A 22,990-nucleotide genomic window follows, 5' to 3' on the forward strand; every position below is an offset into this window, starting at 1 on the left:
TTTCGACTGGCTGGACCAAACATCCCTTTGCATGTCTTTTCTAGCATTACAAGTTTTTTTTAGGGAGAATCTCTACCAAATGTTTTATTGACTTGTACAGTGGTACCTCTAGATTTGAACGGGATCCATTCCGGAGCCCCGTTCGCATCTAGAGGTAAACAGAATTAGCGATGGCACATTTGCGTACGCGCGCGTCGCTTTTCACCGCTTCTGCACATGCGCGTGACATCATTTTGAGCGTCTGCGCATGCGCAAGCGGCGAAACCTGGAAGTAACGCGCTCCGTTACTTCTGGGTTGCCGAGGAGCGCAACTCGAACACACTCAATTCGAATCGAAGCATATTTAACCTGAGGTATGACTGTAATGTGTTGATATATATGTAATTTCTTGCATAAGTTGTTTTCTCTTCCCAGAAAACAACCGTTTCTGTTCAAACGTAGTATTTCTGATATCTTTTAAGTTTATTTGAAGACCCGACCGTCTGCCAAAATCCGAAATCAAAGACATAGATTACTTTGTTGATTGTTCATGATTTGTTAATAATAAAAGAATAAGCAAATATTCAAATACTGTGTTGTGTGCGATTTATTTGGATACTCTCTACTTCTGGGTCATTTCTTATAGTTCAGCAGGAGGTTCTAGATAAAAGCAAATAAAAGTGAAGATAAGGCTTTGTTTAATACTATTACAATTTGAAAAAAAAACATTACAATCCCTGTCATTGATATCAAGATGAGCCAAATGGTTGCTTTAAAGTTGATTAATGATTCCTATATTTTTGGGGGGCCAAATTTCTGAAATTTTAATAAGCTCTTAAGAAAATCTCAATTAACTTTATTAAAAGCTTTGGTTGCTTGAATAGAAAGGACCACTGTAGGAGTGCTGCAGTGATTAATTATATTTAATGCTCCCCTTAGAGAGTCGGCTATCTTCCTTGATTTAATTATTCAAATTAATAACCTTAGGTGCTATATGACATGGTCTACCTGTCAAACTTTAAAAACCTATTTCCACATCTTGATTAATTACAACAATCCATACAACTGGGATATTTACCTGATTTCAAAAGTAATATTATTCTAGATTTCCACCAGACATCTGTAATAGGTTCATCTTCCAGTAATTATCAAAAAAGTAGTTCTAAATTTGGAATCAAAATATTAATATAGGGGTTTTTATTTATTTATAAAATTCACCTGTCATTTTCACCTGGCGATGGATGCTTCCTAATTGTTTATTTTATTTCCTCTTCTGCGATGCTGACGTCTTAAGGCCTTCCCTTTGATTTTGGGTAACTTTAGGTTTAGTCATTTTTTGTAGAAAGTAAATCATTTAGAAAGTCCTTTACACTGATGGCGAGGGAGTCTTTGATTCCCTCCCCCCCCCTCTGAAACTCGATTCAAATTGCATTAAAATGTTAGGAAACACCTTATAGTCCTGTATTCTGCATTTTTTTTTATTTTCAGAGATACTACTCTTAACATCATTCATGTGCATCAGTTACCTTAATGATAAAAATGCATCATAATAATAATAATATAAAAATAAAGCAAAATAGAACTGCTGGTCCTTCTTTAATACCTGTGCCTCATATAAAATAATGCACCCCAATTCCGTCGTTTTTTGTTTTTAAAAAACAAAAAACCGAAAACAGATTCGCCCGCCCGCCCTGTCGAAAACCCGCAGATCAATTCCTGCGCGCTCCGTCGTCCCCGCCCGACCCGCTTTCGGAGAGGCCGTTTCCCTTCGATCGCTCCTCGATTGGCCTCGCGCGGCACCCGTCGCGGGGCGGGGCGAGGCGACGGGGGCAAGATGGCGGCTTCCGCTCGGGTCTCCCGGCTCCCTTGCAGGGCCCTCCTGACTCCTCCGAGGGCGGGTAAGAGGCGGGGGCCCCGGGGGCAGCGAATGGGGGGGGGTGTCCCTCCCTCCTGTCCCTCTTCGTAGCCGGGGGGGGGAGGGGGGAGAGCGCGGGGTCTCCTCTCCGCCGAAGGGCCGCCCTTCGGGAAGGTCACGGCGGCGCTGTGAGCCTGCGAGGTCCCCCCTGGGCGACGCTCCTCCTCTTTGGGAAGCTTTCCGCCTGCCCTTCGGAACTCCCTGCCACTGGAGTCTGAGGCAGGCGCCTTCCCTCTGCTAGGCGAGAGGCAGCGGGACGCTTCTAAAGGAAGGCTCCTCTGTGGCAAAATCCCGAAAGCCGCTTCTCGCTTCTTTTTATTTACAGTGGTACCTCAGGTTACATACGCTTCGGGTTACAGACTCCGCTAACCCAGAAATAGTACCTCGGGTTAAGAACTTTGCTTCAGGATGAGAACAGAAATTGTACTCCGGCGGCGCAGCGGCAGCAGGAGGCCCCATTAGCTAAAGTGGTGCTTCAGGTTAAGAACAGTTTCAGGTTAAGAACGGACCTCCGGAACGAATTAAGCACTTAACCCGAGGTACCAATGTACATGTACACATACCTCCCCCCCCAACTTTCCCTTGTTTATCGGCTTTATTCATCCAAATAAAGCCTCCCAGACTCCCTCAACGGTGTCTGGTAGGGCAGTTGGACAGTCTCAGAGGCAGGGCCGGGTTTTGGTTTGATGAGGCCTTAAGCTACTGAAGGTAAGGTATAGGTAAAGGGACCCCTGACCGTTAGCTCCAGTCGCGGACGACTCTGGGGTTGCGGCACTCATCTCGCTTTATTGGCCAAGGGAGCCAGCGTTTGTCCACAGACAGCTTTCGGGTCATGTGGCCAGCATGACTAAGCCGTTTCTGACGAACCAGAGCAGCGCATGGAAACACCATTTACCTTCCCGCCGGAGTGGTACCTATTTATCTACTTGCACTTCATGCTTTTGAACTGCTAGGTTGGCAGGAGCAGAGACCGAGCAACGGGAGCTCACTCCATCACGGGGATTCAAACCGCCAACCTTCAGATCGGCAAGCCCTAGGCTCTGTGGTTTAACCCCAGCACCACCCGCGTGTTTTTGAGGAGGGGGCAGGCAGGTGTGGAGGACTCCCTGGTCCTGAATGGGGTAACTGTGCCCCTGAAGGACCAGGTGTGCAGCCTGGGAGTCATTTTGGACTCACAGCTGCCCATGGAGGCGCAGGTGAATTCTGTGTCCAGGGCAGCTGTTTATCAGCTTCATCTGGTATGCAGGCTGAGACCCTACCTGCCCGCAGACTGTCTTGCCAGAGTGGTGCATGCTCTGGTTATCTCCTGCTTGGACTACTGCAATGCGCTCTATGTGGGGCCACCTTTGAAGGTGACCCAGAAACTACAACTAATCCAGAATGCAGCAGCTAAACTGGTGACTGGGAGCGGCCGCCGAGACCATATAACACCGGTCTTGAAAGACCTACATTGGCTCCCAGTATGTTTCCGAGCAGAATTCAAGGTGTTGGTTCTGACCTTTAAAGCCCTAAACGGCCTCAGTCCAGTATACGTGAAGGAGCGTCTCCACCCCCATCGTTCGGCTCGGACACTGAGGTCCAGCGCCGAGGGCCTTCTGGCGGTTCCCTCGCTGCGAGAAGCCAAGTTACAGGGAACCAGGCGGAGGGCCTTCTCGGTAGTGGCACCTGCCCTGTGGAACGCCCTCCCATCAGATGTCAAAGAAAAAATAACTACCAAACTTTTAGAAGACATCTGAAGGCAGCCCTGTTTAGGGAAGCTTTTAATGTTTAATAGGTTATTCTATTTTAGTGTTTTGTTGGAAGCTGCCCAGAGTGGCTGGGGAAACCCAGCCAGATGGGCGGGGTATAAATAATAAATTATTATTATTATTATTATTATTCACATATTGCTTCCATTTTCTTGTATTTTAGGCTATGGTGCTTCTCCAGCTGCATTTCCTGTTGTCCAGCAAGACCGTCAAGTTCATCACTTGGTGATTCCTCATGGAAGGAGTGGGCGCTCCTCTGTCAGTGGCATTGCGGCTACTGTCTTTGGGGCTACAGGCTTCCTGGGACGATACGTCGTCAATCGCCTGGGTAATTTTCTCCAAAACTAAATTTGAGATGTCTGGATATTTAACAGGAAAATGAATCTGATATAGTGTCTCTTGCAAGATGTAAACCAATGTGTAAGTTCACAAAGCTTAGGGGTTTGGGCTGGATGACCCTTCCAACTCTGCAGGTCTACGATTCCTCCTAGTGTTGCTTCACCCTGGGACGTGGGACTCAACATCTTGTACTGCTTACACATATTTGAAATGTGAAGGTCTTGACCCATTGTAGCTGATTGCATGCCTTGCTGTTCACTAAATGTCCCAATAGTTACTGTGTGCCTAAATACCGAACTTCTTTTTTCTTTCTGTTACCTATTTCAAGTACAATGAAAAATGAATGACCTTCTGTCAAGATGCTGGTGGCAGATAGGGATGGGAAACAGGCTAAATCCCCATGGAGCCGTGATGGTTCAAGATGGTAGTTTTCAACCCTTTTATCACCTGTACTAAGTGAGGATTTTCTTCTCTGAGTCGCCCCCCTTACAAAGGTTGAATGCCACTTTCAATCGCTGCCAATCTGTGGCAAGATTCCAGGGGGGTCACTCACCCAGGTTCTGTGGGGTTTTTTTGACAATCAAGATATGGAGGAGGCTGTCCTAAGAAATACGATTTATTCACATATTTACACATTCAGTCTAGAGGGAGTACAGATCTTCCAGCACGGTATTGTTCTCCACAGCAGTGCAGCTCTGGAGTCCAAGGCATCTTTTCCAGCCTGCCCAAGATGGGTCTCTGTCTCTGTTCCCCCATCTTATTCCCTGCACACCTTGCTAAATACACTTTTCTTGTTACCTTTCTCTCACACACCCATCACCTTGGCAACCTCTGTCCCTGCAGGCCCAAGAGTCCTCTAAAATGGGCCATCAAACCTTTTGTCATGTTAATGCCTCTGCATTAATAATAATCAAATAATCAAAATCCTACCATTTATTAATTTACACCCACCCCAAAACCAATAACACCATGTTGGTTTTGCAACTGCCATCTTTTAAGTGTGTTCAAGAACAGGGGAGTAACAGACTTTTAAAAACATTTTAAGTAGGTCAATCAATCAAGTAGACCCAGCTGCTCCTTTCCCCTGTTCCCTTTTGAAATTTCCCCCAGTTTCCAGAGTAGCTTGCTGTGTTGTGGGAAGCTGTGAAACCAAAATTAAAATGTCTGTAGGGCATGGGTAGGCAAACTAATGCCCGGGGGCCGGATCTGGCCCAATTGTATTCCAAATCCGGCCCACAGACGGTCCGGGAATCAGCATGTTTTTACATGAGTAGAATGTGTCCTTTTATTTAAAATCCATCTCTGGGTTATTTGTGAAGCATAGGAATTCGTTCATATTTTTTTCAAAATATAGTCTGGCCCCCCACAAGGTCTGAGGGACATTGGACCGGCCCCCTGCTGAAAAAGTTTGCTGACCCCTTCTGTAGGGTATATGTAGTGTTAGGATTGTGGATTCCATGAAGCCCCTTTGAAAACACCTTTAAAGAATTAAAGTTATTGTATTGATTACAGCAGGTAGAGTTATATAGCCAAGCATTGATGTTTTCCGAGTGCTTAAAATAGAACATCCTCAATTAATATCATGCCCTTGTTCTCCTTTTAAAACCCCTTTCTAATTTTAGGGCGTATCGGCTCCCAAGTCATCGTCCCATATCGCTGTGAGCCTTATGACGTCATGTACCTTCGACCCATGGGTGACCTGGGACAGCTCCTGTTCATGGTATGCTCTTTGTAATAATCCAGTCTGGTTCATGATTGGCTAGGATCACTTGCTAAATAGTTGAAAGTTTGGTACAGGCCATAAATAACATCTTCCTGAAAGGCTTTTTGTACTTTTATTTCATTTCTCTCTTGATTTGTGCTGTGGCTATCAGGAATGGGATCCACGTGACAAAGATTCTACCCGAAGAGCTCTTGAGCACAGCAATGTAGTCATCAATCTTGTTGGCAAAGAGTGGGAAACAAGGTAACTTTCTTCTTTGGCTCTCTTGGATAGATTGAGGTCACATAGACTGAAGATAGTTACAGTCATACCTCATGTAATAATAATAGTAGTAATAATAATAATAATAATAATAATAATAATAATAATAATAATAATTATACCCTGCCCATCTGGCTGAGTTTCCCCAGCCACTCTGGGCGGCTCCCAATCAAGTGTTAAAAACAGTACAGCGTTAAATATTAAAAACTTCCCTAAACAGGGCTGCCTTCAGATGTCTTTTAAAGAGAAGATAGCTGCTTATTTCCTTCACATCTGAAGGGAGGGCGTTCCACAGGGCAGGCGCCACTACTGAGAAGGCCCTCTGTCTGGTTCCCTGTAACCTCACTTCTCACAGCGAGGGAACCGCCACGTTATGTTCTTTCAGGTTACATCCCGCAATCACCTGGAAGTACCGGAAAGGGTTACTTCCGGGTTTCGCCGCATGCGCAGAAGCACAAAATGATGTCATGCGCTGATGCGCAGCTGTGTGTTGCGCCCTTTTCATGTTGCGAACGGGCCTCCGGAACAGATCCCCTTCGCAACCAGAGGTACCACTGTATCATAATTTTTTCTTCTAGAAAGAGAAAACTAAAACTGTATGAGGTTTTAGGGTCCAATCTGATTTTTTTCCAAAGAAAAGCCCTGATTCTTATGCCTTACATATTCTTTGTGGATGCAACCTAGCGAGACGAAGACCCAGGGGGGAAGCACGAGGAAGGTTTATTCCCCTAGCACAGATGTTTTTGAATGGAAAACTGTAACACAAATATGAAGTCTAAAATGAGTGATGTACTTCTTGAGGCAAAACTTAAAAGACTTTAGCTGCCCCTTTCCTCTCTCAGACACAGAAATTGACAGCATTAGGCAATTACAACCCCATATATTGTAAGCATGTACAGTTCTCATACCTTCTTGTCTGCTCAGATTCCTTCATCTTTTGCGCATGAAAGAAACTGCTGTATCTGTGGAAATCTGTAAACCAGATCTAGGAACCAGCCAAAAGTCCAAAAGGACAGAGGGGAGGGGACCAGAAGTAGAGGGCCTTCTTGGTGGTGGCACCCGCATTGTGGAACGCCCTCCCATCAGATGTCAAGGAAATAAACAACTATGACTTTTAGAAGATATCTGAAGGGTGTTTTTAGGGAAGTTTTTAATGTCTGAAGTTTTATTCTGTTTAATATTCTGTTGGAAGCCACCCAGAGTGGCTGGGGAAACCCAGCTGGACGGGTGGAGTATAAATAATAAATTATTATAATATTATTATTACAAATAAACCTGTGTATCCCGTGGCCTACCAGACCTGTGCCAGCATGGTGGAAAGTGAAGGAGGGGTGGGTAGTTTTCTATTTGCTGTTGCTTTTTAGGACTCAATTCTTTAGTACTCTCTCAACTTCAGAGCTGGCGTATGTTTCTGCCATGTTGAGGGACTGGGTTCTGGTCAGGTGTTCAAAGCATCTCATGCCCATTACCTCTGTGCTGTTTGCAACGGCCCTGGAAGGCCTTTTCAGTATATCTTGTCTTCATTTTTCAACGGCTCACAATTTTTGGCTGCCCTTGGTAAGAAAGGGTAACAGCTGATTTTCTGGTTTGACCCTGTGCTGCTGAGTTGTAGTAGTAGTAATAGTAGTAGTAGTAGTAGTAGTAGTAGTAGTAGTAGTAATAATAATAATAATAATAATAATAATAATAATAATAATAATAATTTTATTTATATCCTGCCCTCCCGAGCCGAAGCCGGGCTCAGGGCGGGCTCAGGGCGGCTAACAACAATGAAATAGTACAACATTCTAAAATCATTTCATTATAAAATTAATTCAAATCAAATTGATGGCAACCATTAGGCTAAAGTTCTGTGAAGATTGCCAAAGGAGGGAGTCAGGCTGTGCCCTGGCCAAAGGCTTGGTGGAACAGCTCTGTCTTGCAGGCCCTGCGGAAAGATGTCAAGTCCTGCAGGGCCCTAGTCTCTTGTGACAGAGCGTTCCACCAGATCAGAGCCACAGCCGAAAAAGCCCTGGCTCTGGTTGAGGCCAGCCTAACCTCTCTGTGGCCTGGGACCTTCAGGATGTTTTTGTTTGAAGACTGTAGGTTCCTCTGTGGGACATACAGTGGTACCTCGCAAGACGAATGCCTCGCAAGACGGAAAACCCGCAAGACGAAAGGGTTTTCTGTTTTGGAGGCGCTTCGCAAGACGAATTTCCCTATGGGCTTGCTTCGCAAGAAGGAAGCCCATAGGGAAATCTCCGGGGACCTCTTTTAAATCCTGTTGGTGGGGAGCAAAGCCTTTCCCCCCCTCCGGCCTTCAGAAGAGGTCCAGGAAGGCCGGCGGGGGCCGAAAGGCTTTGCTCCCCACCGCCAACATTTTAAAAGCAGTCCGGGATAGCAGGGAAGCGCTTCCCGCTATCGCGGACGGCTTTTGAAGGCAGGCGGGGGGGGGGGAGCAAAGACTTTCGCCCCCCGCCCGCCTTCAGAAGAGGTCCAGGACCTCTTCTGAAGGTGGGCGGGGGGCGAAAGTCTTTGTCCCCCCTGCCTGCCTTCCCAGGGGCTTTTACATCGCCCCGGACAGCGGAGAAGTCCTCCGCTGTCCCGGGCGATTTTAAAATGCCGCCCGCCAGCATTTTAAGATCGCCCCGGACAGCGGAGAAGTCCTCCGCTGTCCCGGGGTTTTTTAAAATGCTGGGGGTGGGAAGAAAAGCCCTTGTCCCCCCCCCCCAGCCTTCAGAAGAGGTCGGGGGACAGACTGTCCCCGGACCTGGTCTGAAGGCGGTTTCCCTAGGAACGCATTAATTGATTTTCAATGCATTCCTATGGGAAACCGTGCATCGCAAGACGAAAAACTTGCAAGAAGAAAAAACTTGCGGAACGAATTAATTTCATCTTGCGAGGCACCACTGTACCAGGAGAGGCGGTCCCGTAGGTATGAGGGTCCTAGGCTGTATAGGGCTTTAAAGGTTAAAACCAGCACCTGATCCTGTACCCCACTGGGAGCCAGTTGCAGCTGGTATAGCACCGGGTGAACGTGATCTCGCAGCGAGGATAACCCTCAGGTAATTCCCCAATTGTGCAGATAAAGACCAGCTACTGACTTTGAGAAGAAGGCTGGGGTTTGTCATGGTCACAAGAGGGCAGTGGCACACTTGCCATAATGAGCAAAGCAAACAAAAACACAGAGCTGCACAAGTCACACATGGTTGTTGCCGAAAGAGACTGAGTTACCTTAGGCTACCCGGTAAGTTGTGGGGTTTTGTACTCCTTTAGGATTGCACCCTTAGACACTCTGCTTCACCATCAATAAATAAATAAATGAAATTTTTTTATTTATACCTGGCCCTTCCCGGTTCAAAAACCGGGCTCAGGGTGGCTAACAACAAATTTAAAACACTTACTTGTAAAAGCAGCATAAAATACAGTATAAAAACATGAATAACAATAAAATTCAAATTTCAGAAATCAGTTTAGGGGAAATCCATCTAATAAGCATTAGATAATCCCCAGGGCTAGCTGGCTGAATTAGTCCTACTTGGGCCAGTGAGGAGGCCAGGGGAGAATTAGCTGTGGGGTCTCAGAACAGGTAATCTTCATAAAAGGGGAAGGGGAGGGAAGAGAAGGGAAATAAAAGATCAGGCTGAATTCAGATTAAAGGCCAGGTGGAATAGTTCTGTCTTACAGGCCTGACAGAAGGAGGTTAAATCCTGAAGGGCCCTGGTCTCATGGGACAGAGCATTCCACCACGTCGGAGCCATCACTGAAAAGGCCCTGGCCCTGGCGGAGGATAGTCTGACTTCCTTAGTGCCTGGGTCCTCTAAACTGGTTATTCATGGACCTTAAGGTCCTCTGCAGGGCATACCAGGAGAGGTGGTCCTGTAGATAAGAGGGATATCAAAACTGTGATATGATGACTTGCTAAATTTTGGAAGGAGCTTGGTTTTTATTCTGTTCTTTATGCTTTATTCCAGAAACTTTAAGTATGAAGACATCTTTGTTAATATTCCCAGGGAAATTGCTCAGCTCTCAAAGGAAGCTGGGATAGAAACTTTGGTTCACATTTCTCATCTGAATGCAGACATGAAAAGTCCTTCAAAATACCTTAGAAATAAAGTAAGTTTTCCATTAGTTTGTGATTGTTTTTAGATGTTGGTGTTTTGCAATTCCATTTTCAGGGTATTCTGTGCAGAAAAACCCATAATGGTCCCAACAGGAAGCCAAAATTTGATTGGAATTAGGTATATTTAAATCCTGCTGGTCCCTCAATAGTTGCTGTTTCAGATTTGACAAGGAAGAGAGTGACAAAAAGACTTGAGGGGAGACTTCTTAACCTCTGGGGTGAGAAACTCTTCAAGAATTATTGCTGAGATTTTCTGGTTGCTCAGATATGACGCTATATTCCACATAAGTAGTCATTACATAGATTCAGGGTACTCAGTGAATTTCCTAATCCAAAAACTCTTCTAGAGCAAAATGAGGCTTGCGTAGTGTTTGAACAGTTTTAAAACTCTTGTTTAAATCTGTAGGGAAAGTTAACTATTGATTTGAGTGTCTTTTGTCCTTTCTTATGTGTGGCTAACACTAATCTGTTCACTTTCTGCTATGATTAATTACAGTGTCATCTGTAGTTATGTGTGTGTGTCTGTGTGTGTGTGATTGTGTATGTCTGCACCTTTCATACAGATTTCCTAGATGCCATAAGGCTGCTTTTGAAAAATATTTCAAAAAAATATTTTTTTTGAAACACTGAGTGACTCCGATTACTTAAATTTGTGTACACTTACTGGTTGCAAGTGTACACAAATTTAAGTAATCGGAGTCACTCAGTGTTTCTTACTGGTTGCAAGGGACGCGGGTGGACTTGCCGATCAGACTTGCCGATCAGAAGGTCAGCGGTTTGAATCCCCGCAATGAGGTGAGCTCCCGTTGTTTGGTCCCTGCTCCTGCCAAGCTAGCAGTTCGAAAGTCATCAAAAGTGCAAGTAGATAAATAGGTACCACTCAGGCGGGAAGGTAAACGGCGTTTCCGTGCTCTGCTCTAGTTCGCCAGAAGCGGCTTAGTCATGCTGGCCACATGAGCTGGAGGCTCCCTTGGCCAATAAAGCGAGATGAGCACCGCAACCCCAGAGTTGTCCGCGACTGGACCTAATGGTCAGGGGTCCCTTTACCTTTACCTTACTGGTTGCAAAGAGGAATTTTGGAAAGACACGGTCTATGGGCTCATTCACAATCCTGCTTGTCCTGGGCCTAGAAGGCAAAGATATGAGCAGTGCTTTCTAGGTACTGGTCTGAGCAGTTTTGCCTTTGTCCTTCCACTTTCCCCTAGAAAACCTGCTCTTTAGCGATAAATCAGAACAAACAGCAATCCATTGAAAACCTGACTACTGTTTGCTCCAGTTCAGTCCTAAACTGGGTTTTCCTAGGGAAAAGTGCTGGAGAAAACGGAAGTGTAAAAGGTAAAGGTAAAGGGACCCCTGACCCTTAGGTCCAGTCATGGCCGACTCTGGGGTTGCGGCGCTCATCTCGCTTTATTGGCTGAGGGAGCCGGCGTACAGCTTCCGGGTCATGTGGCCAGCATGACTAAGCCGCTTCTGGCGAACCAGAGCAGCGCACGGAAACGCCATTTACCTTCCCGCTGGAGCGGTACCTATTTATCTACTTGCACTTTGAGGTGCTTTCAAACTGCTAGGTTAGCAGGAGCAGGGACCGAGCAACGGGAGCTCACCCCGTCATGGAGATTCAAACCGCCGACCTTCTGATCGGCATGTGGTTTAGACCACAGCGCCACCCACATCCCCAAACGGAAGTGTAGATAAGCCCTTTGATGGATTTTGTGTCTTTACATTCATTGTAGTTACCCTGCTGTCTGCACAGACTTCATTCTGCTTGCTGTTAATTCTTGTGTTTCCTAGGTTACATATTTCATGGTGCTAAATATGTGTTCTGTCCGACAGACTGGAACATTTTAATAATAATAATAATAATAATAATAATAATAATATTTTATTGAGAGAATTTCATTTATAAAAAGAGAGAGCGAGGAAGAAAGAATGAAAGAAAAGAAAGTGTGTGAGAATGAAAAAAGAAAAGAAAAAATACTGTTACATTGCCATATGTTAATATATAGATTTGTATATTCTTGTATACCTAGGCTGGATTTTTTTTATTTTTTAATTAAATTATGCCAAAGAGCCCAAGTGTATGCAATGTGAAACCCAAGGGTATCTCTAAATTTTATTATAGTTTCATAGCACTGTGCATCTTGAACTTGCATGGGAAATTAATCACTTTCTAATGACCTGATGGCAGGCCGTTGGAGAGAAGGTTGTGAGGGAAGAATTTCCAGATGCCATCATTATGAAGCCTTCTGAAATGTACGGGAGAGAGGATAGGTTTTTCAACCATTATGCAAGTAAGTACACTCCTTGCAGCATAAAATTTGTTTCCTTGAGAGAAAGTAATATCAGAGAGCAAGGGATGCAAGCACACTGCATTTGTACTTACCGTATTTTTCGCTCCATAGGGCACACCAGACCATAGGGCGCACCTAGTTTTTAGGGGGGGAAATAAAGGAAATTTTGGATACCGCTGGCTGTCTTGGCTTCCTCTTTAGCCACGCACAACCTCTCCAGCCGGGAAAGGCTGTGTGCTGCTTTGGCAGAAGCCAAGACAGCGAGCGGGATGGATCCTGCTTGCTGTCTTGGCTTCGTTTTTAGCCGCGGGACTGGGGTGGGGGAAGCCTGAGCTTCCCCCGGCCCCAGCCCCCAGAACAGGTCCAGGAGCGGCGGCAAGGTTGCCCAGAGCTTGTGGGCTGGGGGAGCGCTCTGAAGGTTTGCTGCTGCGCTGCAGGCTGCTATGCGCAAGCCTTGGGAGCCTGGTGGGCACTTCCGCCGCGCTTCGAAGGCTTGCGGATAGCTTCCTGAAGCCTGGAGAGCGAGAGGCATCGGTGTGCACCGACCCCTCTCACTCTCCAGGCTTCAGCGAAAGCCTGCATTCGCTCCATAGAACGCATACACATTTCCCCTTCATTTTTTGGGGGGAAAAAGTGCGTCCTGTAGAGCGAAAAATACGGTAATTAGAATTGTAGAGTAATTGTGAAAATCTGTATTAAGATCTTATTCAAATCTATGCAGCAATCATCCTTGAGCTTTTGCTTCAGATATTAGCAACTTGTTATGGTGCCAGGAAAGAATGTGTTTGAATTCCATGGGAAATGTGTTGTATTCATGGGCCAACAGATGAGCTTTCCTGTAAATAGCAGCATCCTAATTGTCTTGCATGGGCTTTGCATAGCTACCGTATTTTTCACTCTATAACACGCACCAGACCATAACACGCACATAGTTTTTAGAGGAGGAAAACAAGAAAAAAAATATTCTAAATTAAACAGTGGATGTATGATTTTTGTGGTTCATGCTGTGGCCACAGACATGTGATCTGACAGTGAGTTTGGAGTAGCCCATGCAAAAATCCTGAGGGTCCATGTGGATCCATGCTTTGTAACCACGTTTTTGCACCACTGCGACCCCAGGCAACAGTGGGTGCGTGATTTTTTTGGTGCAAGATGTAGCCATGGACATGCTATGTGATCTGATGGTGAATTTGGGGTGACCCAATGCAAAAATCTTGAGGATCCATGTGGATCCGTGCTTTGTAACCACGTTTTTGCACCATTGTGGCCCCAGGCCACAGTGGGTGCGTGATTTTTTTGGTGCAGGCTGTAGCCATGGACATGCTATGTTATCTGATGGTGAATTTGGGGTGACCCAATGCAAAAATCCTGAGGATCCATGTGGATCCGTGCTTTGTCACCACGTTTTAAATGGGGAGGGAAGGAAAAACACAGAAGGGACAAGGAGCACAAGAGGGGTGTGCGGAGAAGCAGCTGGCTAAGAATGCAGGGGAGGGGTTTAATGGGGTGGGGGGAGGAAAGGAAGGCAAAAGTCCGTCCCCCCCACCCAAGCCAGCTCCCCCCTCTCTCTCTCCCACCTGCATGTTTTTCGGCTGCCTGCGAGTCCCTAGAGCACGGAGAGGAGGAGGTGGTGGGCTGGAGCCTGCACGCAGTGTGACTAGGAAAGAATTAGAAGGAAAGACTCGATCCTTTCCTTAACCCTCTGCTTGCCAGGAGGGCAAGGGATTCCCTGCTCTTTGTTGAGTTTGAGCAAACGCAGCAACAGAAGCGGGTGGGCAGTAAGACCCTGAGGCAGAATGCAGGAAAGCAGCAGCTTCCGCCTTCCCTCCGCCCGATCTTATTTTTGCCTGATTTTTGCCTATTTTTGCCCCTGCGCTCCGGCGAGTCAGCTCCAGGGACCACACATTCGCTCAATAACAGGCACAGACATCACCCCTTACTTTTTAGGAGAAAAAATCTGCGTGTTATAGAGCGAAATTTACGGTAAGTGAACTAATTTCGCTCCAGCCCACCAGAAAATCCTGTCTATTTCTGAGACTTAAGTTTAGCATTGTGAGTGTAAAGCATGCCAAGCCAGTACAGAATATATATAACTTCCTGAAGATATTTGCTTGGTTTATTTTTAATTTTTTTAAATGAAATCATATTCCTGAGTTCCTCCCTATTAGATCTCCCCCCCGCCCCACCCGCACTTATCCCCATCTTTGTCATATTTACACAGAGATGCAGGACCATGTACTGTATTTTTCGCTCTATAGGACACACTTTTTCCCCTTCAAAAATGAAGGGAAAATGTGTGTGCGTCCTATGGAGCGAAGACGCCATAGCCCTGCGACCCTCTCCCGGCTGGAGAGGTGACACGCGGCTATGGCAGGAGCCTCTCCGCTGCGCCTTTCCGCTGCTCCCTGACCTGCTCTTTGGGGCTGGTGGTGGGCTTCCCCTGCCCCAAAGAGCAGGTCGGAAGGAACCTGAAGCCTGGAGAGCAAGAGGGGTCAGTGCACACCCACCCCTCTCGCTCTCCAGGCTTCCAAGGTAGCTGCCTGAACGGCACCTTGTTTTAGAGCGGGAAAACAAGAGGGGGAAAGTTCTCCCCCTCTCTGTGCAGCTCCTCCTGCCGCTTCACTGAAGGAGCGCTGGGCAGAGAGGGGGAGATTTTTTTTTTCTTGTTCTCCCCCCTCTAAAACAAAGTGTGCCCTATTGTCCGGTGCGTCCTATGGTGCGAAAAATACGGTATTAGAATTGTTTGCATTATTTACTCTAGAAATGGAATTTAGATTTCCTTGAGCCCAGGCGAAATGGAATTTCAGACAGTCAGAATTTGGCAAAAGATTCCAAATTCATCTTCTAGAACAGTGCTTCTCAATCTTGGGACTCCAGGTGTTTTTCAGACTACAGTTCCCATTATCCCTGACCACTGCTCATGCTAGCTAGGGATGATGGGACTTGTAGTCCAAAACCAGCTGGAAACCCAAGTTTGGGAAATACTGTTAAATTGTTGAACGTGATGACCTCTGAAATTGAAGGTGTTTTTAGAAAATGTGTCTTTTAACCCTTTTGTATTTTATATTGTACTAGGCAAATATATGCCAGTCATTTTCATTACAAATATTAACAACAATTGCAGATTATTACAGTGAGTGAGTGAAGCATGTAGTTGTAGTAAGTAAATAAATAAACTGAACATAGGCTTCCTATTGATAGTTTCCTTATGAATATGCAGTTTTGGAGCAACATGACCATAGTATTTGTTGGGTTTATTATGTTTCTTTACCTAGCAGTTCTTACCACCTAGCAGTTTGAAAGCACGTCAAAGTGCAAGTAGATAAATAGGTACCACTCTGGCGGGAAGGTAAATGGCGTTTCCGTGTGCTGCTCTGGTTCGCCAGAAGCGGCTTAGTCGTGCTGGCCACAAGACCCGGAAGCTGTACGCCGGCTCCCTCAGCCAGTAAAGTGAGATGACCGCCGCAACCCCAGAGTCGTCCGTGACTGGACCTAATGGTCAGGGGTCCCTTTACCTTTTCTTTATGGGGGCTTTCACTGAGGCTGCAATCCTGAATCTGCTTACCTGGGAGCAAATCCCACTGAAATCAATAGGACGTGCTTCTGACTAGATATGTACAGTGGTACCTCGAGTTACATATGCTTCAGGTTACATACGCTTCAGGTTACAGACTCCGCTAAGCCAAAAATTGTGCTTCAGGTTAAGAACTTTGCTTCAGGATGAGAACAGAAATCGTGCTCCGGTGGTGTGGCGGCAGCAGGAGGCCCCATTAGCTAAAGTGGTGCTTCAGGTTAAGAACAGTTTCAGGTTAAGAACGGACCTCCGGAACGAATTAAGTACTTAACCCCCTGTATAGGATCCCAGTGTTAGTCTTCTTACAGGAGTTTGGCAGTGGAGTGTGGTGAAAGAGATAGAAATGCAAAGTTGGGAGATGCAGATAAGCTCATGGGATTGGCTTGTTAATTAAGTTACAGTGCTTTCCTCCTAGATAATTTCCATAAGCATTGATGACACTGTTTGATATGAAAAATCATTACTGTATTTTACTGTATTTACTGTATTTTAATATTTTCTTGGAATCTGCCCAGAGTGGCTGGGGAAGCCCAGCCGGATGGGTGGGGTGTAAATAACAAATTATTATTATTACTATTACTATTTACTCCTTTATAAGTGATCAGTGCTATCTCAGTGACCCTTATAACAGATTATACCCATCGTAGAGATGGGAAATGGAGCTAGGAATGAATGACTTTTCTGAGGCCACTTTCATGTTCATGGCAGAGACAAGATTTTAACCAGGGACTTCCAGCTTCATAGATCAGTCTCTCCTGACACCCCATGCATTGGCATAACATTTTTAAGCAATAATGTTCAATTGCCAAATCTGGTAGCTGGTATCCAAAGACTGAGCTTTAGCTTGCTGAAAGTTTTGAGCATCCTCAGTTAAAGCGTTTACATTTTCTTGGGGCAGATGCAGGAGATTCGTGCAGGCAATTCTCCTGTCACCTTCAGGTGCATTTGAGATCTTTACTTTCCAGTACTGTTGTTATTGCTCTTTGACCTCTTAACAGCCTCACTTCTATCCTCCAATAATTTATCTCTCTTAATTCAGACATGCGCTGGTTTTGGGGCCTGCCTATGATTGCTATGGGCAAGAAAACTGTGAAGCAGCCTATCTATGTAGGTATTGTTGGAAAATATAGTTTATGATGCATATTTCATACCTCTTTTCCTTTTGTATATATTTCATTACATTTTTGACCTTGCTTAAAAAAAGGTAAATTTAAAATATATGCTAATTTTTCTTAAATATCATCCCATAGGTTGTTGATGTAGCAAAGGCTATAATTAGTGCTATTAAGGACCCTGATTCAAAAGGAAAAACTTATGCATTGACTGGGTAGGTTGTTGGTTACTATTATTATTTTTACTCAGACCACCTTAAATCACTACAGGCATTTCCTGGCCCCCTGTTGTTTTTATTAAAAACTCTGCAGTGGATTTAGATCAGGCTTCCTCAAACTCTGCCCTCCAGATGTTTTGAGACTACAATTCCCATCATCCCTGACCACTGGTCCTGCTAGCTAGGGATCATGGGAGTTGTAGGCCAAAAACATCTGGAGGGGCGAGTTTGAGGAAGCCTGATTTAGATGGTATGTGTTCACTACAGATACCTTCTTTTATTGGTCATTCAGCCAGCAGCTCCTTTCCATAAATTGCAGTTTCAAAAGGCAGTTGTGTAAGCATTTGGGGAGAATGCTCTTTTCCCTGTTCACATACCTGAACCCCTAATTTTATTATACCCTTAAAGTCTGCATAATTTTACAAGAATATTGTGTTAGTCAGTTGTGAGAAGTTCAAGAACCAAGGTACCATTGTATGTGTAAGATAAACCATATTTCTTAAACAGTTACAGATAGGTAGCCGTGTTGGTCTGCCATAGTCAAAATAAAAAAATTCCTTCCAGTAGCACCTTAAAGACCAACTAAGTTAGTTCCTGGTGTGAGCTTTCGTGTGCATGCACACTTCTTCAGATAGGTATCTGAAGAAGTGTGCATGCACACGAAAGCTCATGCCAAGAACTAACTTAGTTGGTCTTTAAGGTGCTACTGGAAGGAATTTTTTTATTTTGCATATTTCTTAAAGACGCAGCATGTTCGCTGCGTCTTGATTCCCTATGGAAACATGACCACCTGGAACCCCCCTTGCTACCACTTGGCAGAGATTGGCTTGCAACCTTTGTGACAGTACTTTTGGCTATATTTTTACATAATTAAGGTTTGGTTGTAGGTTTGGGGGGAGGGATTGGTGAAAGCTGCTCATTACCAGTGACCACCATGGCTAAAACAAAGGCTGTCACACGTCCTTCCTGGTGGTACCAGCACCCCATTTTAGACCAAGGCCTCTTTCTCAAATTGACAACTTAATGTCTGTTCCTTTGCAGCCCTAACAGATACCTCCTTCACGACCTCGTAGAGTATGTTTATTCAGTACTCCACAGAAATTTCTTTCCGTATCCTATGCCCCGTCCTCTGTATCAGTAAGTCTTAATATGTTTTTTGTTGACAAGTTGTTACCTCTGAGGCTCCAACTATACCTGTGTTGGTTGTTTGGTTTTTTCCCCTTGTGTGCGCACACTGATCTGTTCATCTCTGCCATTGAAAGCAGGTGCGCAGGCTGCATTCTTCATCAGTGGACTAGGCCTGGATTTTGAAGGGAACGCAAGAGATGTTACCTCTGTTTCACTCCACAAGCCCAAAGTAGTTTGGGGATGGGGAATGTTTTTGGGAGGTAGATGACTGGCAGAGAAGAAAAACTTGAGACATCCCTCTTCTCTATTTACTACCTCTGTCAGTTTGCTTGCAGTTGCTGTATGCTTGCTTTTGGGAGTGAGGAGAACTGGACGTCATTAGGTGTCATGTGTAGCTTGAGCTGTAATCAGTCTGGGCTTTGGTTCTGCAGCCTGAATGTTGAGTTAGGGAGGTGGCATTAGAAATATGTGCCAGGAGAATCTGCCTGCCTTCCGTCACTCAAGGTGAAGAGAACCCTAAGCAAGAGCATGTACAGCGAGGGGGGAAAGTATTTGATCCCCTGCTAAATTTGCCCATTTGCCGTCTGACGAAGTAATGACCAGTACATAATTTTAATGGTAGGTTTATTGTAGCTCTGAGAGACAGAATAACAACAGGAAAATAACCCCCATAAACCCAGAAGACAAAAGTCAAAGATTATAATTATAATGAGTGAAATAAGTATTTGATGCCATTGCAAAAGATGACTTAGTACTTGGGGGCAAAACCCTTGTTGGCAATTAAAGAGGTCAGATGTTTCTTGTAGGTGGCCACCAGGTTTGCACACATCTCAGGAGGTATTTCGTCCCACTCCTCTTTGCAGATCCTCTCCAAGTCAGTAAGATTTCGAGGCTGATGTGTAGCTACTCGAACCTTCAGCTCCCTCCACAGATCAAATACTCCCCCCCCCTTACTGTAGCTCTATTTTGGGACCTTTGAACTGGCAACAAAAATGCTCTCAGGAAAGCTTTTAACTGGATAATAGTAGTAGTAGTAGTAGTAGTAGTAGTAGTAATAATAATAATAATAATAATAATAATAATAATAATAATAATAATAATAATAATTATTTATACCCCGCCCATCTGGCTGGGTTTCCCCAGCCACTCTGGGAGTACCTCAACAGAATATGAAAAATACAATAAAACAACAAACATTAAAAACTTCCCTAAACACGGCTGCTTTCAGATGTCTTCTAAAAGTCAGATAGTTGTTTTATTTCCTTGACATCTGATGGGAGGGCGTTCCACAGGGCGGGCGCCACTACCGAGAAGGCCCTCTGCCTGGTTCCCTGTAACCTCACTTCTCGCAGCGAGGGAACCGTAATGCGTTTTGAGAAGAAACAATCCCCCTCCCCATCATTTTAAAAAGGGGCTTTCTCCGGAGGCCCCTAGAGGGCATTTGGCGTCCTAGGGAAGGTGCCTTGAACCCTGGCCATGGCTTCCCTCCTTCATTCCTTGGCCTGATCTTTCTGGGTATGAGGCCCTCACCTAGGTTATGCAGTAGCCACAAGATACTTGTTGACTTAACAGGTCCAGGAAGTCCTTTCCATCAATGGAAATTGGGAGCCTTGTGGCAGGTCTCATCCAGTAAAGAGCAGACATGGATTCAAGGACTACTCTAATAATAAGCTCAGGAAGGGCAGCAGACCCAAATCATATCCTTCATAATCCTTCATCCCCCCATCTGCCATCCCACCTGGTGAAGTCGTCTGGAATTGGCCCTGTCTATATGTACTCCAAAGGTTGGTACCATCTCAAACATGATGGATGCCCTCCATGAGACTTGCAGAACAGAAATTACTGTTACAACATTTTCAGGTTTCATTTCATTTTCAGGGACACAGGTGGCACTGTGGGTTAAACCACAGAGCCTAGTACTTGCCGATCAGAAGGTCGGCGGTTCGAATCCCCGCAATGGGGTGAGCTCCCGTTGCTCTGTCCCGGCTCCTGCCAACCTAGCAGTCCAAAAGCACGTCAGAATGCAAGTAGATAAATAGGTACCACTCCAGTGGGAAGGTAAATGGCGTTTCTGTGTGCTGCTCTGGTTTGCCAGAAGCGGATTAGTCATGCTGGCCACATGACCTGGAAGCTGTACACTGGCTCCCTCAGCCAGTAAAGCGAGATGAGCGCCGCAATCCCAGAGTCGGTCACGACTGGACCTAATGGTCAGGGGTCCCTTTACCTTTAAGGGAATTGTCAAATTCTGCTCATAAGTCGCTCCAGTCCCGCCCTCTCCCAGCCTCACTTGATGTGCCAGCTCAGTTCTCTCAGCACTTTCCCAACTTCAGCACGTGTGTCTTGTGGCTTCAGTTAACTTTTCCTTTCAATAGTTACTTTGGTTGATAGAATTAATAAATACAAAGTAGTCTGTTTTGTCTGGTGGAGCAATTAGAAGCGAGTGAAACTTCACTAGCTGATTTGAGAAAAGAACAGTTAGATCCTTGCCTTTGTTCAGCCATGGTATTAATTATTGTGGCACTTTGAATTACAGCTTATTTGCAAGATTTTTTGAGATAAGTCCTTTTGAGCCATGGATAACAAGGGACAAAGTGGATCGGGTAAGATTGCCTTCATTTTCATCTCGTTTATTGCTTATCACCTGCGAATCCTAAGGTGGATAAGAATGGAACAAAATGCAAATTAATACAAAATATCAGAATGATAATCAATATAAGAACTATCTCTCTCTATATATATGAATACAGAGCAAGTTTATCTCTGTGTGTTCTTTCTCAGTGTTATTTTTAGGGTTGAATGCATTCTTAACATTACATACGTATGGAGTTTTTATTTTATTAATGGGATGGAATCAATGTTTAGCTTTTGAGTTGCAACGTATCAGTTATCAGTGGTCAGCAAACTTTTTCAGCAGGGGCCCGGTCCATTGTTCCTCAGACCTTGTGGGGGGGGGGCAGACTATATTTTTTTTTGGGGGGGGCAATATGAACGAATTCCTATGCCCCACAAATAACCCAGAGATGCATTTTAAATAAAAGGACACATCCTACTCATGTAAAAACACGCTTAGAATGTGATTGGGCTGGATCCGGCCCCTAGTTTGCCTACCCATGAATTAAATCTGCCTTACTTGAAGCAAACTTCTTATTTGTAGAGAGCGGGGAAGCAGAGGTACTCTTCTTCCAGACTAGCCCCCCTAAACGTGATGCCCTCCAGATGTTTCTGTTTACAACTCCAGCCATAATGAAAAACAGTCAGGAATGCTTGGTTTCCAAAACATCTGGAGATCTTTAGGTTGGGAAAGACGGCTTCAGACTGTTGAGTCCATTCAAGACTGCCAAAAGGTAGATGCAGGGGGTATAGATGTACCAGATCCAAAGCTAGCAGGGGGCCTTGACTCTGAGCTTTCATTTTAAAAAAGTATTTAACGTTCTAGAGAAAATGTTATAAAGCAAATGTGTAAAGACCGTTCTAAACAATTACTGTGGGATGAATCTGCCTGGCTGCTCCCACCTTTTGGTGTTCTAGCCAATGAGCAATGTCAGAGCTGTGATTGACAAGAGAATTGTTTGGGCGCCAGACAAGAGGAATCCCTGGGGTCCTAAAGAGCCGCTGTTTCCCCCTCCCCTTTAGTGCAGTTTTCTTTCCTGCTTCTTTCTTGTTTTCTAGTCTTTGGAACCTATGTAGTTCTAAAGGCTTCATCTCCCGTTACCCTTCCTTTTTTCTTAATAAGCAGCATGCATCTTTCTGTTGGTGGGTCCATCGGAGATCAGGTATTCCTTAGAAGTTATTGTTTGCAATCCCACAATAAGAGTGGGTGGGTGTTGCATATGACAAATGCAAAATGTGGAAACTTTGCAAAGAGCCTTAGGTATGTCTTCTGCTTTGCAGGAGCTTAAGTCCAGACACAAAAGTTGTCACAATTGTGACTCTAGTCTAATCACAGATAGGAAAATAGAATCCAAACTGTCCTTTGGTAATACACTCAATAAATATTCTTTCCTCTGACCAGGTGTAAGAGATAGATGATAAAATAGGGAAAATCTAATTGTATATTTTGTAGCTGAACTTAACTTTTTATTTCAGACTGTTTCATGTGAAACTCTTAATGAACTCTTTGGAATCCAAAGAACCACCCAAAAAATAAGATATTGGCCATCCAAACAATATTGCATACTTGATTTGTAAAGATGCAGCTGTGTGAGAGATGGATTTATAAGATGGCTCACCGTTCACTCATTTCTTCTTTGTTTGTTTGTTTGAAGTTCCATACCACAGACATGAAGTTCCCTGATCTTCCTGGCTTGGAGGACTTGGGTATTGTCCCAACTCCCATAGAACAGAAAGCAATTGAAGTCCTGCGTCGCCACCGCACATTCCGCTGGCTGGAAGCTGAGCTTGAGGAAGCAAAAATAGCCAAGCCTGTTACCGACATGTAATCTACTTTGGGAGTTTTTCAGACTGGTTACACTGCACTCATTTCTGAAGAAATCTGTACATACAAAGCTAAAACCCTATATAAATCATGTAACCTTTACGATACTGGTGTCAATTGTTTTATTCAGGAATACGATATGCCAAGAAAATTCTGTATTGTCCC

At 44.8% G+C, this 22,990-nt stretch overlaps 1 protein-coding gene across 1 annotated transcript; it reads left to right on the forward strand.

The window, feature by feature from the left end:
* The first annotated feature begins 1,727 nt into the window (after positions 1-1,727).
* Positions 1,728-22,927, forward strand: NDUFA9 (NADH:ubiquinone oxidoreductase subunit A9). Its single transcript, XM_081191821.1, has 11 exons — positions 1,728-1,877; positions 3,806-3,970; positions 5,604-5,701; positions 5,856-5,947; positions 9,919-10,060; positions 12,256-12,358; positions 16,972-17,039; positions 17,183-17,259; positions 18,304-18,399; positions 20,924-20,990; positions 22,656-22,927. Exons 1-11 carry the CDS (start codon positions 1,814-1,816, stop codon positions 22,827-22,829), a joined length of 1,146 nt encoding a protein of 381 aa, XP_081047947.1. The 5' UTR covers positions 1,728-1,813; the 3' UTR covers positions 22,830-22,927.
* The last annotated feature ends 63 nt before the right edge of the window (positions 22,928-22,990 follow it).

This window comes from Podarcis bocagei (assembly GCF_964188305.1).
Source record: "Podarcis bocagei genome assembly, chromosome: 4".
NCBI lineage: Eukaryota > Metazoa > Chordata > Lepidosauria > Squamata > Lacertidae > Podarcis > Podarcis bocagei.